Below are 16,893 nucleotides of genomic sequence, written 5' to 3'. Positions count from 1 at the left end.
TAAAGGGAGAGGGAGGGATGCAGAGGGGCCCACTTAAAATATGACCAGCATGATACAGGCAAGTAATTAAACAATTCCCCCAAAGGCAATTTATTGACCGGGAATGCCTGCTGGAATCCTTTCTAAGATTCATACTCCCACCCCCAACACACACACATCTACACCTCCCCTCCAATCCTAAGACAAAGCATAATCAGTGAACCAGGGTCTTATCCAGAGTTTGGACTTCTATTAAGGATCTATTTTTATAATGCTTTCTTATTCACTTCCATCTTAAAAACGGTTGCTTCCCCCCTGCAATATTCTGTCCATTTAATAGCTATGCTTAGGGGTTTTCCTGGTGGCTCAATGGTTAAGAATCCACCTGCTAATGCAGGGGACACGGGTTCGAGCCCTGGTCCGGGAAGATCCCACATGCCGCGGAGCAACTAAGCCTGTGCCCCATGACTACTGAGCCTGCGTGCCACGACTACTGAAGCCCACGCACCTAGAGTCCGTGCTCTGCAAAAAGAGAAGCCACCACAATGAGAAGCCTGTGCACTGCAATGAAGAGTAGCCCCACTCGCTGCAACTAGAGACAGCCCGCGTGCAGCAACGAAGACCCAATGAAGCCAAAAAAAAAAAAAAAAAAAAAAGCTATGTTTAGTGACTCTGTTGGGAGGCCTGTGAACTATTGTTTTTCTACTCCATACATCTATTTCTGCTATGGATGTTCTATAGTATCCATTCAGTGACATGTAAATGACTCTAAAATAAAACCGGAAGGAGGAAAAACAAAAACAGAAGCCACATTGAAACATCCTCCTTCACCAGTGAAGGAAAAACAGTCAAAGCTTCTTTTACTCTACTTTGTCCTCCACTGATAAGAAAAACTCTTCCCTTTTCAAATCTGTAATGACTAGTAATCAACAATTTTTCTTTAAAAAATCGAATCCAGTACTACTTCCACACATGATCTTCAAAGCCAGAATTAGAAAAAGGAAAAAAGAAAAGATGTTACACAACCTTAATGGTTTGCAGATATCCAAGTCTGACTGCTCCGACACAGCAAGGAATGAGTTTAGTAAGTATGTGAACGGAAAACAGGCAGCAATCAGCAACTCATTCAGAATTACTCAAGATGATAATTTTTGTGTTTAAATCACAAAGTCTCAGAATATGTAATCATATCCAAAAATGTTAAAATGCCTAAAAATTAAAGCCTATCACTTAGTCATTTAAAACTAGGATAAATTATCAGTAAACTTAAGTTATTTTACAAGGTACTTGATTTGAAAGACTCACTCGAACAAAGCCGTCTATGTATAGAGAACTGCTAATGAACAGACCACATAATGGGATAAGCCAGCCAACACCATTAAAAACATCCTTTAAAATTCAAAATGAATAAATAAGACCTTTCTTCTTATAGTGTCATCTGCAAATCAGGGGGATAGCCACATATTTTCCATTTGTACTTACCGAATCAGGCTTATACTTAAAGACTCCTTTTAAAAAACATTTTGTGTCATAAAAGATAATTCTGCTTTTTGTACGGACTGAAGAGTATCTGCATAAATACCTGGATAAGAAAAATAAAACTATTTACATAAAAGCTATCACTTCATTGCAATCAATACTGTACTACCTGCCTACTAAGTGTAACGCACTGTCCGTTAACACTGTTAACGCACAGACGATAACACAAACATCCTGCCAGAGAAGACACCTACACAGGTGACTTCACTACACGGCGGCAACATGAGGTCAGTGACATATTGTAGCCTTCACTAAGTCACCCTATTAGAAGGATTCTGAGGCCATTATCACAGTCAAGGTGAGAAGTAATGGCAAGGGAGAGAGGAAAAAAAAATATATTAAGAGAAAGAGAGACAATGCATATGAATCGTGGAGGGGCAAGGGGTGGATGGGAGGCAGAGGGTTAAGAACAAAGAGGAAGAAAGTTAAATATGCTCCCATGCTTTCAAGCTTAGGTAATTTAACACTTAATATGAACAGAGAAGGGCAAGGAGGCCTGAACCCAGATTAGGGGACTGGAGAACATAAGGGGCTCACTCCCGCCTGCCCTTGGAATCTCCACTTAGATATTACTTTTATAGACTATCTTTACCTGACAGCTCTTCCGCTTGCTTTTCCTTCTCCCAAATGCCTCTTCCTTAGTGTCCGCAAGTACCCAGGCCTACGCCTATGACAGCTCTCATCACTCTGAACTGGCACTGTCTCTACCCAGCCCCTTTGCTGGCTGCACTGTTAAGCTTAACAGCAAGGACCAACTGTCTTTCCTGCTCACCACTTACCCTCACTGCCTAGCAGAGCCCGGCCCCTAGCTCATGAGCTTGAATGAGTGAATGGACTCTGCCTGAAAGGAGCTTACCACTGCAGAACAGAAGAGGAAATAAAGGGGAGATGAAAAGCTTCATGGAGAAACTGATCTCCAGTTATTGATTTTAATTTCATATATACAAAAAAGTATTAAATGGCCAATGCCATCATGTCACACGATTCAGGAGTGCTAAAACACTGAGTTGGTTTTGTCCTCCTGGGATTCAGCTTTAGGAGGGGAAAAGGTACAAAACTTAGAACAAGGATCCTGATTGTTTTATAATGGTAAAGAATCTTCCCTATCTATTGCTTGTTCTAATTTGTCATATACAGTATACCTCTATGGAAGAAGAGATGTTCAAGAGGGACCAAAGGAATAGCATCTCCTACAATATAACACGTACTTCTGTCGCTGAACAGGGACAGAGACCTTTCACACATATTCTTTGTAACATATATACATATATATATTTTTCCCCCCAATCATGGCTATCATTTATTTCATCCCTTGATAGAGAGGATAAGGTAGAGAAATCATCTAATCATGAATTGAGACACATGACAAATGGTATCATTCCTAACCAGGTCACAAAGCAAGTCATTAAAAACACTACTTCTTAGATTTTTCAGTGCAAACTTATTTGAGCAAGTCATTCTTCTTGTCAAGTCCCATATTGACCATCCAATTTAATTTCCAAGTTGGTCATCAAAAATAGTTCGTGGAAATAATTGAACATGGGACAAAAATACAGCCACACTCAGTTGCTCGAGGTGGAAAAAAATGGTGGCAGCTTCTAACTTCCTCAAAATAGCAGAAAGGGGATAAGGATGACAAGGGAAGGGGCAAGGGCAGGAAGGAAAGAAGCACCTGGCTAATGATTTTATCCCGGATTTTGAAGTCAAGGGCACTCCCTCCTCAGGCATTTTCACACTAGCCACCCTATCTCCAGCTAGTCTTCCCTTGCTTTGATTTTATCTAATGATAGTACACCAACTACTTACAAGCCTAAACGTCTTTTTAAAATCACCTTAATTCTAATGCTAATAAACAGCTCCAAGAAAAACACCCAGTCTGGAGCAGAGGCTACAAACTCAAGTGCGTCCCGTGGCTGTGGGTAGTTCATGTAAGCGAGGACGGGGGACCTGCTGGGGAGGAGGATACACACGTGCCCCTCAGATCAGCAGACCACTGCCACGGTGGGCTCAGGCCGCGTGATCTTCAGAGTTTTCAAGAGAAGCCAGAAATCCAGATTTGTATGTGATTTCGCCTGATTTATCAATTATGACAAAAGTTTAAACTCCCCTTTTCTTTAAAGCACTGTGTGGACCAAGCAAAATATAACTGGGTGGCCAACTTGTGACATCTAGGTAAGAGGTCAGAAATATGAGCAAGGGTCAAAATCTACAAACTCTCTCTTCCTATGTGCTAATCAACCAGGAGGCGAAGCACAATTCCTTGTCCCTGCAGTTGTGTATCAGTGTGAGCATGGCCACAGTGCCGTTGTAAAGCTGGGTCCAGGACATGGGAGACCTCAGGCAAAGAAGAACATCGAGGCTCTGACACCTAATTGTCCTCCCAAAACATTTCCTGCTATTAAAGACCAATTTATGGTGTGTAATAAATGGTACTGCATGTAAAGCACTTTGCACAGTGCCTGGGGTACAGAACAGAATTCAATAAATGTTAGCTGTTATTGGGTTTTATTATGAATGAGGGTAGAACATGGATCAGACTGTGCCTTTCTCCCTTGGATGGGAGATTTTAGTCCAATTACAAAACCCAATAATCCTCTTTAGACATGAGAAGAATTTCAAAGGAAACTGCATTCATCAATGTGGCATTCAGTCATTTTATAAAATAATGGATTTATGCCCACACAGGGTGTTTTTTTCTTTTTAAGGACATAATGGATTTTTAAAGTTTTGATTTGAGTTAATATGAAAATTTAAAGTTCTGTCTCACTTTTAGATAAGGGGGATCATGGAACATATATGGCTACCAAACCTAGCATGAGTGGGATGTGAAGCCCCCATTTTTCCAGCAAAGTTGCCCCAGTCTCCTGGCTCCTCGTGTGACCACGTAGGTGTAGGATGTTAGATTCCAATCATGCTGTAAGGCTATGTGGTCTAATCAGCACATTTTACAGATCCTGAATGTTACCTCCTTCAAGGTCCCACAACAGTCGAAGGCAGACCCAGAACCCAAACCCTGTCCTCTTCTTCCATCACCTCACAAGTCCCTGGGGGGAGTTGGTTAAGGGTGGGTGGCAGGGCAGCCTGGGACTAAAGCTTTGAGACAAAGGCCCAGCCTTTATGAGTAAAAGGCTCTATCAACTAAGGGGACAGGGTGGAGAAGGTTTCCTGTACACAGCCAATCAAAGCCTTGCTTCAGTACATCTCATGGTCAGTCAGACTCTTTTAAAAATCCTCTAGTATCAACCATACCCTTTTAGCCACTGGCTTGTAGCAAGAGTTCCAAGCCTCTATGAAAGAATCTAATTTACTTACTGGAAAAGTAGAGACATCACTAAGCAAAGGAATCAATGATTTTTAAAAGAATGTTACTATGCTTCAAAGTGTCCAACTACCAAAGTACTGAGAAAATATTTTTTTGAAATGTAGCCAAGTGTAGAATATAAACTGAGTCCTACATTCAAACTTTGTCTTTCTAGAAAGCAGATGTCAAAGGATATAAAGCAAGCTGTGAACAAGAGACTAAAATTAGCTCAAACCACAAATAACCTAACATACTTATCACACTTCCTTATGATCAACCTACAAAAATCAAACATTAAAAGCATTTACAAAACTAAAGGTGTGATGCCAATTTAATCCTTTAACTTCAGCTGTATCCTTTCTTCCTTCTGGCATGTAAACATTACCAAAGAATGACATTTTGTTAATTTGAAGGCAAGTACAAGGGAAACCATTAGAGCTAACTTTTGCCCTGTAGATAAAATAGCATGTACCATGCAGTTCTTAAGCGGTTAGAACGGTAACCACCTCCTCAAACTGAGGATAGGAAATTTCAGATGATGGACCACACCCATCTCCAAATGCGCTTCTCACAGAGAGCTAGGGACATACCAGACTCCTACTTCAGACCAAAGCTTGCCTCCATCTCCTCAAGCCGTTTATTTCCTACTTCCAAAAGCAACATCTTCCAATGAACAAAGGCTGTTGGGAAACACAAAAGTTTTTGTCATAAAGTAGTGGAACATGTTGCAAAAGGAAGCTTAGTTGACAAATGTGGGTTCATGCAAAAAAAAAAGGTACTAGTTTGTTAAACTTCAACTACTTTTACCATGATTCTCTCTGCGTGATGATTACGTTTTTGATAAGTTTTCTGGGGAAAGTTCAAGCTCAAAAAGGATGGAAACGAGTGGTTAAGAAACGATGAGTATAAATCCTACCAGCTGCTACTGTGCACTCTTCAATACTAAAACTCTCAAAAGCATTCTTATCAGTAAGTAGAAAAACAAGGGACAGTAGCAGACCTGGGTACTATGACAAGAACAGATAAAATAAAATACTGCTAATGACACTAATATTCCTAGGATATATTAAGAAAAACTGTTAGTGGGACATGAAGGAATATTTAAATACACTTAGAAATGGTACCATGATAGGTACATTAAAACGCAGTACATCATGGGGATGTGGATTCTCAAGGATGGTTCATGGGAGATGTGGACCAGCTAACCCTCAATCATGGCCATATCACCCGGTGTGCTGGGGGTTGCTCCAGAAATGTGGCTTTGTGCCTGTCAACCTGATGTGGCTTTAATGCAACTTCCTGATATTGCACCACTCTGCTTCACCCCTCACCCCACCTCCGAGGATGATCCAAAAGACCCCAGCAACTGGGAGGTGGTATCCAGGTGGTGGAGAACAATAATGGCAATGCTCTTAACTGTAAGATGCTGTCAAAATAACGTTTTGAATCAGGGTAAAAATAAAGCAGAACAACAAGAACAACAAAACACACAAAACAAAGTATCCTCCCTCTGAAACACCCCTGAATATCTTCTTAGAGGCCTCTTTTCTCTGTGCAAAAGTGAGCCACACAAATATTTATGACCCAGTTAGGCACACTTTGCCTTTATCCTTATAGAAGCAAACTCAGCCCTGACTATTTGAATAGCGAAGCAATACAAAATCTAAAAGAGATAAATATAGCAGTGACAAATGTTTAAGCACCGAGGGAATTTAAAGCTAATTTACCGTATTATGCTAAATGCAGCTTGCCTATTTGTTCTCTTGAGTGAAGTTATATTCAGAAGTGATTTCATGCGCAGACATTTTTAAGTAACCCCCTGTTCTTCGGAGAATTCCAACTACTCGGAGTAACTACTTGATGTTCACCTTCCTGTAAGCAATTCACTGTAGTGTATAATTCTCTGAGTAATCAGTACTCATCAGAATAAAAACTAGCTAAGCTGTTCCCTGGAACTTAGCGTGGCATTTTTTAAATGAGGCTCTTCAAAAGGAAGAGATGCACCAGTAACAAAGCCATTAGGTAAGGAAAAAAAAAAGTCAGGGGAAAAATGGTTCATAACAGAGTAACAGAGATAAGGGAGTTTTCCTTCTCTAATCACTAACTAATAAATTTAAAAAACACAGTTTTGGAAACCTAGTTTTGCTATGCTCATCTTATCTTTGCAAGTGGTGTCGCTTGCCCACAAAAGCCACAAACACAGCCGAGGCTTTTCCTTCTTCATCTGTAAAAGAAAACGTGCCTCAATCAGTCTTTGGGAAGAAAGCTCTGCAAGTAAAAGAGAAAGAAGCCTAGGACACAAGTCCACTCAAGCCCAAAGGTTTGCTTCAACAAGCAGTTAACCCTCAATAAGGACTCAGAATTTCCTGGCACACTACTAGATTAAGAGTAGTAGGGAATATGTATATTTTCCAGAGAAAAATATGGACCTTAAGTGTCCCTGTGCTAAGAAGCCACGTTTGTGATTCCATGCTGTAGAACTTCTTAAGCACCAATTCTATCTAATTACCATGGGGTATCCGTAAAACTTTACAAACAGCGTTGGTAGAATCATAAGCATTCAAAACTGCAAATTGAATCGGGTCACAAATTTAAAAAAAACAAAACAAAACTGAAAATCATTTATCAGTAGTTATTTTTGTCTGCAGTGTGACTTGTACCACCTTCCGAAGATCAACTGATTTGGGGGGGCTTGACTTTTCTTTGGCTATTTATTTCGGGGGAAAAGAATCTTCCATGGGAAATGGTCTTGTTCCTAGCTTTCAGACGTTCAAAATTTACAAAACTGTCAGTAAGACCCTTGTGATACGTCAAGCTGCCTTGAGGAAGGAGAGGGCAGGAGCTGGGAAACTATGAAGCCCACTTCTACAAAGTGAAGCATTATTTCTAAAATGCTGGAGCCTTAGGTACTTTCTTCTCAAACGCGGCAGCTGTGTATACTATCATGCTCTTCAAATGAAGTTTAGACCAGATGTTGGTTTCTTTCTAAAATTACAACATAAAGGGCAGCTACTCTTTGTGTACCTAGCTGGGGTTGAATCTTTCGTAAATTCTCGAGAATCAGTTCCTCTATCTTTACAGGAAAAACCACCCAATTGCTACTCAGAGAAAAACTGCAAGCATAACTCATATGTCAGTGCCACTCGTTTTCCCACATTACTAAACCAAATGAACCCAACTTATTAAAAATGTTCAATACCTCTTGGGAAAAAAAGATTCAATTCTTTTGAATCTTTATACTCACCAAACTTTTACACATTTGTGAGCCTAACTGTACCCACCGACACCCACGCACCTTACAAAATTGAGTAACCACAGTGTACGCAGTGGTTACAAGGATTACTTCAGGAACACCAAACTCTCTTTGTGAGCACATTAAAGACTTTCATTACTTGACGAGAACTCAGTGATCAGTTAGTCAAGGATCATTTTTACACAGGAAGGGACTGAAGCCCCAAGAAAGGAAGGGACCCACTCAGCCTAGTTAGTGTTAGAGCTAACTAGAGAAAAAGCAAAAGATTAAGCTGCTCTCTTGGCCAGAAGGGTGATCTGATCAAAGGCCAAAAATGTTTGCCTTTACCATTTATACTTCGAAAAGAAATCACAGGTTTTATAAGGGTTGTTACTTTATGGAGAACCATATTTTTAATCCCACAGTCAAAAAATATTTTACAAACCAGCTACATGCAAAGCCCTTCTAGAAGGCATGTGAGAACAAGTCAAGAGTGATGAGAACAGAGTAATTCAATAATTCTTAGAGAGACAGATATATCACCTCCAAGTTTCCTATTCAGTTCGCCTCAGGCCAAGTACAGATTTGTTGTTAAATTTAAAGTTCCTGTGAAACAAACTGGGTTTCCTACTGGGTAAGCATCCAAGCTTTTCTTCCAAGCCACCACAGCAGGCAATACCAAACTGCCTCATCAAGCCATGGCTCAAATTGTACTGGTTTTCTCTGAGAGTGGCCTCTGCTCTTAGTACTAATGCAGGCTCATCTTTTTGTGTCTACCATTCCTCCTCCCCCAGAATGGGAGGTGGGAACTGTGACTTGTCTTTCTATTGTCAGGGCCTGGGGCAAAGTGCTGACAATCAATTCAACCCCAACGTTTCTTAGGCACTTTGTGCCCGGTGCAGAGGACACCAAGATGAATGAGAAAGATGGAAGAGCTGACTTCCATAGTTTGGACCCTACAGTAGATGGACCCGGATACAAAGGAACAGCTCCCATGAGAGCAGGGCTTTAAAAGAGATAGGTATGAAGGTGTATGTAAGCACACAAGTGAGAGAGCCAAAATCCAGTGCAAGGGGGGCACACATTTGAGCTGTGAGGCGCAAGCCAGAATGAGTGGGAAAGGCAGCCTAAACAAAGTGTTGAGCCAAAGTACAGAGGAATGAAAGAGAAGGATGAGTCTGGAGAACACTGCACCTGCTCGTGTGGCTATAGAATAAAAGGTACACAGGAGGGGATGGCTGGAACCTGGCTGCCATGCCAAGGAGCTTGGACCTGACAGATAAATGAAAGCATAGAAGTAAACAGAGGAGTGACAGACTCAGGTCTGTTTTTAACACAATTACTCTAGTGATAATGTGAAGAATATACACAGTGGGGCAGGGGGGAGATGTGGAGAGATTGTTGAGGGACCTTATTAATATGCTTCTGGTTTCATTAATTTCTGCAACGTGAAACCAGAAATGACAGCAGTATTATAAGTAAAATTTGAGAACCTAGACCACTGGGATGCTAGGAAGGACATCATAGTGACCAATCAATGAGATGTGGTAGAGGGAATCAAGAACCATTCCAAAGTCCCCAGTACTCCTGGATATTCAAAACATGCACCAAATGACTGGTACCAAACTACATTGTCTTGGACACAATGACCCTGCTGGACTTCCTCTTTTCCTAAACATGGGCAGTACAAAGAAACATGCCCAGACTATTTGTAGTCAGTATTAGTTGGTTACCATGAACAAATTAACATAAACACTGTAGGGAGGGACGCCAGCTTGTGCAAAATACACATGAGCTCAGGGTGGCTTATGAAAAAGTACCTGCAATTAAAAGCACAGCATAAGACAAAAACTGCCCAAAGGATTCTGCCATCTAAAAGATCAGAAAATAGACAACTCAAAAAAAAGAGAAAAGGTAAAAAGAAAAGGCACAGTTATTTCAGGAGTTATGAGTCTGACAAAATCCCTACAGGAAATTTTAAAATTTATTTCTATCATGAAATTCAGTATACATTCAATTACACTACTCAATATCAGGCATCTTTTTAAATAGGTTTGGGGGAGCTATTCATGCTAAAATGCAAAATGCAGGGACTTCTCTGGCAGTCCAGTGGTTAAGACTCCACGCTTCCAATGCAGGGGGGCATGGGTTCAATCCCTGGTCGGGGAACTAAGATCCTGCATGCAGCGCAGCGCAGCCAAAAAAAAAAAAAAAAAAAAAAAAGCAAAATGCACTGGAGGGGCCTTGGAGCCCAATGGTAGATAACTGGCAACCGAAAATCATCTGCATTACCATTATCCCCCAGCTGACTCTTCAGAACCATCTGATATAGTTTATGACGTACTTCCAAAAGAACCAAAGTATTCCTATAAATATGCCAGTGATGTCAAACAAATAATGATAGCAAAAAGTTCTTCCCTCCACTATTTCTACTTGTGCCCCCAGTTAATCTGAGTCCAGACAATTACAAACGTCTTTGCACCATTTCCAAAGTGGTGATCAGACACCTAAATTTAGTTCACTCAAACCAGGGCTACACAAGCACATTTAGATCTAATGGGTCACTCAAGATGACTAGAGCTTCCCATCCTCTCCGTGTCACTTCCGTTTGTCTTTCTTTTTTTTAAGTGAAGTGAGTCATAGTGTATAGATCTTTCTCCTCTGCACAAAACACAGTTTTTCTCTGAAGAGAATGGTATTTATATAAAAATTACTGGGAAATTTTAATATTCATCTTGGACTGTAACAAAATAAGCTGTATACAGCAGTAAGGAATTTTAGTGAATTATTGTTATAACATGGTTTTAACCTAGTCAGGCATTAGATCGTATTTCATAATGAAAGCAGCTATAAAAACAAATGTCAATTGGAAGAGTGGCCCGTATTACAAAGCCTGCCTCTAACATAGAATAAATCTTGCCTTCAAGTCACAAGCTATTGTTGCAATCTCCTTTATCTGAAACAATCAAATCATTCATACTGAAAATTAGTGAACAGTGTCAGAGAATCAAAGAATTAGAGATGAGAGAGATGGCGAAACACCTGACCCAAACCTTAAACTACAAATGGAGGGTAGTTTTTCCTATTTTCATTCATTCAAGCCCTCTCTTCTCTCATTCTAGCTCCAAAAACCAATCCCTTTGCCCTATCTGTGTTCTCTCTTCTCTTTTGGGCACTCCAGGCTTGCTAAGTATTACTTCCACTTTTCAAACCAGACATACAATCATTTAAATGATAGAAAACAATTTTTTAAAGCCATCTACACATGCTATCAAAGCTGACTTTTTATAGACCTAAATGCTAATACTAATAATAGATATACTAATACTAATAATAGATACTAATAATAGTATCTATGCTATCTATTAGCATTAACAACTATATAAAAACAGTTATGCTCACTTTATCAAATTGAGCTAGCAGAGACTCTTCGCCTGAAACATTTGTTTTCTAAGCCGCCTCATTCCCCGGCATTCAAGTCTACTTAATCCTTTGTTCTTTTCCCAATTGTTTCCAAGTTTTTACATCTTTTTGTTCTAGGTAGAAGTTAGTATAGTGAGAAATAACTGCACTGCTTTGTTTACAATATGTTAAGCAAAAATTACATATTATTTTAAAAATCACAATAGACTAAGCAAGCTCAAAATGACTCTGTATAAGGCTGCCTTCACTGTGACAGGCTACAAAATATTAATTTTTTTAACTTCCATTTTCTACCCACCATAAACACATTTCTTTGAATTCCTGAAAAATAATGGTTTTCGTAAATTGACACACACTTTGGAAGATCTGCCACTTTAGACTCAAGGTCATTTGAACTCTACATTTTTAAAAAAATGCCAGAGTTTGCCACTTTCAACATCAAGAAGGAAAAGAACGTCTGATTCAGATTTTGTAAAAGAAAAGTATCTGTACTGCAGAGGTGAGAAAGCCCATATGGATAATTCTCTAAGATAAAGGAAACCACCTCTAGAAATGTGGCAATCGATTAAGGATCTAGAGAAATCTCAACATACAGCGATCTCGACCAACTCCTGGGGTTCCAAGGTGGTAGACAAACATAAGAACGATGAGGGAAATTAACTGAAGACCATGCGCCATGCTAGTGACTTGCTTAACATAGTTTTAACAGTGCTTGGGTGACAGGTCTCCCACTCCTCCCTAAAACTGTAAGTAATCAAATTCAAACAGGACTTTTTATAATATGAATTTGCTGTTGCCAACTGAGTCAGCTTCAATATAAAAGATTCTCCCCAGTACCTCCTGGAGGCCACCCCTACTTGTGATGGGGTATGTCATTATCAACTCCAACACTTCAGACCAAGAATTTTTTTCATTTAAAACCACTTTAGACTCTACTGTATTCAATCTGATGTAGAAAATTTGTCTACACATTCTCAAAGTCACTAGTGGGATTCATTCAATTAACTCAGAGAGACTAGACACGGAATACAAATTTTATATATTGATCGAGCGTACTTATACAGATTAGAGTGGTTCTAAACATTAGTCTATCAGAAGCTAATGTACATTACAGTGCAAGTAAAAAGAATCCTGTCAAATAAGCTTGATGAAAATCCACATGAAACCAAGCCTGCCAAAAAAAGGCTTTTGTTAGTCAAGCATACCAAAGAACTGCTTAAAGCTTTTTTCCTTTTTAAGTGGAGCTCAAAATAGATTTTAATACTACCAGCTGATGGATCTCACAATTTGCCTTTTGAGCCTACAAGCCGAAAACAGCCTTCTCCCTTTACACAAGTAACAACATCTCTCTATTCTGTACATTGTTTATTTAAAATACCGAGTGTGGTTTTGGTTAATCCTTACAACCCCCGCGATGACATTTAATCGGGAGCACATATTTCCTTCACAGGATTTAGCTCTTGTGAAAGCAGACCTCTTCATCTTTTTAATCTGATGATGTAGAGAAACCCTACCTTCCGAACTTTTTATTTATGAATCACCATAACCCACGAGGAGATGAGGACTGGGAAGACACCATCATCTCAACCATGACCAAAGGATAAGATGCTCATCGAGAGAAAGGTGCTATTTTAGAGAGAGTAAAAACGTTAACCTCCCCTGTTGCCTGCCTGACACGGGGTAATACTCTGGCCCCAGTGGAGTGGGTACTCCAGACCTCCTGGCTGGAAAGCTCTTTAGCCTGCTGCTCTCAGGGCTTAGCTCACAGAGCAAGTATCTCTTCCTCTGACAGATCTTCCCTGATCCCCTTCTCTGAGGCAGGCCATCCTCCCTGAAATCACTCTCTACCCCGTTATGTTTTGTTTTCTTCATAGCACTTGTCCCCATCTGAAATTGTCTGCTTATGTGTTGGACTGCCCCCTATTCGACTCTAAGCTCACGGGGGATAGGATCTTGCCTGTCTTGTTCAGCAAACACTACCTCCAGCGCCTCAGCAGCGCCTAGCACGGAAGAGGCACGTCAATTCAGATCCATTAAATGAATGAACAGGAAGGGGGAAGGGACTGTCATCCTTGGGACTCGACGCACAGAGACCAGGAGAAAGGAAATGTAAAGGAGGGAGGGGGGAGTAACCCTTTCCCCCGGGGAGACAAAGGAAGACAGCCTGAGGTGGTCCAGTCTAGAAAGGAAGTAGTGGGGGTGTTCTATCCACCCCAGGGGACAAAGAGTGGACAGGCAGGGGGGCGGGGTCGGGGTGCGAGGCTTCGCGCTGAGAGCAGAGACTGGCGGCTTCCAGGCTTGAGAGGTCACCCGGGCTGGAGGATATGAGGTAGGTGGGGGATCAAAGGGGACTGCGAGGCCGGGGAGAGACGCAGGCCCACCCGGGGGACAAAGAGAGAGGCGGCCGGCCTCTGCCACCGTCGGACCGAATCCTCACGGAGCAGGGCCCAGGCGGAGGACGGGACCCAGAGGGAGAGCGGGGCCTGGGGGTCTGAGGGGAAGGTTCGCGAGGCCTAAGCGAAGGGCCTGCCGCGCTCTGGGGCGCTCCCGCACCTGGTAAATGGCCGCCCAGCTCCCAGCCTTGTCGATCTGCTCGAACTCCTTTTCCATCTCCATGGCGGGCCAGGGGGGCTGCTGCGCCTCCTCCTCGGCCCACTGTGCCGTCTGCCGCTCTAGGCCGCGTCGCGCTCTCCGCACTTAGACCTGCTGCAAGCCGCGACTCTCGCCGCTACCGCCGCCCTAGCCGCCGCTGCTTCTTCATGTCAACCCGGCAGCCGGAAGTACGCACCGCGCTGCCGCGGGCTCCGCCCCTCAAGCGGAAGGACCAATCAGTGCTCAGGACTGTCGGCTAGCAGTTCCGCGGGGCGGAGCCGGGGGAGGTGCTGGGGGAAGACATCTTGCAGCGTGCCCTCCCTCCTCCCCTCCCATCCCGGTCTACGGGCTTGGGCGTGGCGCGCGCCCGTTGCCTAGGCGACCCCGGGAGCCCCGCCCACGGCGCGTGGGTTTGCCCGGCTGCCACCGATCTTGAATTGAAGCATCGACGCGGTCCGTTGAGTCAGAGTGACCTTGAAGCAGTCATGCATCTTTCTTGCAGCGCCAGGGCCCAGGCCTCAGTGCTCCAAGGTTGGGGGGGGCGGTTACATGCTCCCCTTCCAGGCTCCCGCCTCTGGCCAGATGTCCACCCTTTTTTCGTGAAACTTAGAGCTTCATGATTTACCAGGCTGCTGGGGAAGGCCCACCACTCTCTGAATGTACTTTGCGTTTGGGGTCTCCTATCCTGGGCACTGCAGAAATGAATGGATTGGGGTCTTGGAATGATTTTTAATATTTCCCAAAGTAGCAAGGAAGTCCTGCTCAGAATGGACTCAGTGGAGCACAAATTCCATGGTGCATTAGTGTTGAATAATGGCAGATTTCTGGGCCCACTTCCAAAGGATTCGGATACAGGAATCTGTATTTTTTACCAGTAACCCCAGCTAATTCTATACCTGTGGTCCTTGAAGCACACATGAGAAGGGCTGGTCAGGTGGTTTTCCTGCAGCTTGTACTTTAAGCCATTCACTTTTGGGTCGGGGTCATTATATGAAGATTGTGAACTCCATGGGGTCAGAGACCCTAGAGGACAGAATCATCTCTGTTCAGTCTTCCCATCTCAAGCCTACCCTGAGCAGCGGTGTTGAATTCCAGCTCATTCCTTGAGTGCTTGTGGCAGGCACTGTGCCTGGCATTCCAAGTACATTTTCTCATTTAATCTCTACAACAACCCTACAATATAGGCACTTTTATTATTCCTATTTTATAGATGAGGAAACTGAGTCACAGAGAGAAAAAATCACTTGTCCAGAGTACCTTTGAACATTGGTATGGAAGCCAGGATTCTAACCAGTCTTCAGGGGAGTGCTCACTTTGGAGACAGGCTGCCTGAGTCCACATTGCAGCTCTACTAAATACTAGCTGCGCAACCTTGGGCAAATTACCTAACCCCTCTCTGCCTCTGTTCCCTCCTTTGTAAAATGAAGATGATGAAAGTACCCACCTCATAGGGTGGTGTGAAAATTGAAAGAGTATATATAATGCTTTCAGTCTAGTGAGTGGATCAATAAATATGAGCCCCCATTATTATATACCTTCAAATAATAGGAAATGGGAGGTAAATCCTTGTTGAATAAATGCAATTGGTTTGATAGACAATGTCTTTAGAAACTGAGTATTCCATGGAGGGGGAAATTAACAAAAGATGCCCCTTCGGGTGAAAAGTTTGGGAACCCCACACTTGGAAGCTGCCTAATATAAGTCTTAGCCATTTAAGTGACTCTCCAGGTTCGTGTACTCTTCCTGCCCTTGTTTCTTTGAGGGCTAGTTTATCTGGAACTCACAGAACTCAGAGCTCCTTGTTGGGGGGCACAGAACAAGGCTGGTTCATTCTTCTCACTGTGGGCTGACCTAAGTAAGCAAATAAATCAAATGCCCATCTGGAGCCCAAGTGGCCCTCATGCCTGCAGGGAGTACCACCCAGTGACTGGAGCGGCCTTTGAGTGGGGCCAGTGCTATGCACAGGATCTTGATGAAGGAGTGGAGGTGGGTGTGTGCGTGCAGAGTCCACGTATGTTTAGTGGATGTATTAGTTACCTAGGGTGGCCGTAACAAATTACCACAAATGTGGTGGCTTCAGGCAACAGAAATATATTTTTGAACAGTTCTGGAGGCCAGACGTCTGAAGTCAATGTGTTGACAGGGCCACACTCCCTCTGAAGTCTCTAGGGGAGAATCCTTCCTTGCCTCTTCCAGTTCCTGGTGACTTCAATTGTTCCTCAGCTTGCGGCAGCAGAAATGCAGTCTGTGTCCGTCTTTATGTGGTTTTTCTCCTCTGTCTCCTCTTCCAGCTGTCTAATCTCCCTTGGCCTCACTCTTTCAAGAATACCTGTCATTGGATCTAGGACCCACTCTAATCCAGGAGGATTTTGCATTGCCAGGTAATCCAAGATGATCTCATTTTGGGATACGTAAATTAATTACGTCTGCCAAGACCCTTTTTCTGAATAAGGTTATATTCCAGGTTCTGTGGGATAGGACTTGGACATATCTTTTTTGAGATATGTCCCCCACTCAACCTACCACAGTGGCAGAGGGTGAAACTTTGTCACAATATTGGTCCTGAATGAAACCCCTAATTTCAGGTATCAGCTAATCACTATTATATCCATTCTTCACATAGCAGCAGCCAGAGAGCGCTTTTAATTTTTGGATCATGAAACTCTTGCAGGTAAAACCCTCCAATAGTTTCCCATCCTTCTTAGAATGAAAGCCAAATAAGTCCTAACCCTGGCCCACCTCCCCAACCTTTCTCCTTTTCTTGTACTCTAGACCAATCCTCTAATTCATTGAATGAGTTTCTACCTCAGGACCTTTGCACCAACTG

General features: G+C 42.6%; 1 protein-coding gene across 1 annotated transcript in view; it reads right to left on the bottom strand.

Annotated features, from left to right (window-relative positions):
• Positions 1–14,229, bottom strand: part of PTPN1 (protein tyrosine phosphatase non-receptor type 1) — a 66,026-nt gene extending 51,797 nt beyond the window's left edge. The window contains 1 exon segment of the mRNA XM_079719334.1: positions 14,028–14,229. Coding sequence (XP_079575460.1) covers positions 14,028–14,090 — 63 coding nt within the window. The 5' untranslated portion in view covers positions 14,091–14,229.
• Between the last annotated feature and the right edge of the window lie 2,664 nt (positions 14,230–16,893).

This window comes from Hyperoodon ampullatus (assembly GCF_949752795.1).
Source record: "Hyperoodon ampullatus genome assembly, chromosome: 14".
Lineage (NCBI taxonomy): Eukaryota > Metazoa > Chordata > Mammalia > Artiodactyla > Ziphiidae > Hyperoodon > Hyperoodon ampullatus.
Note: the sequence above shows the minus strand (reverse complement) of the source record. Positions and strands in the feature narration are given on the sequence as shown.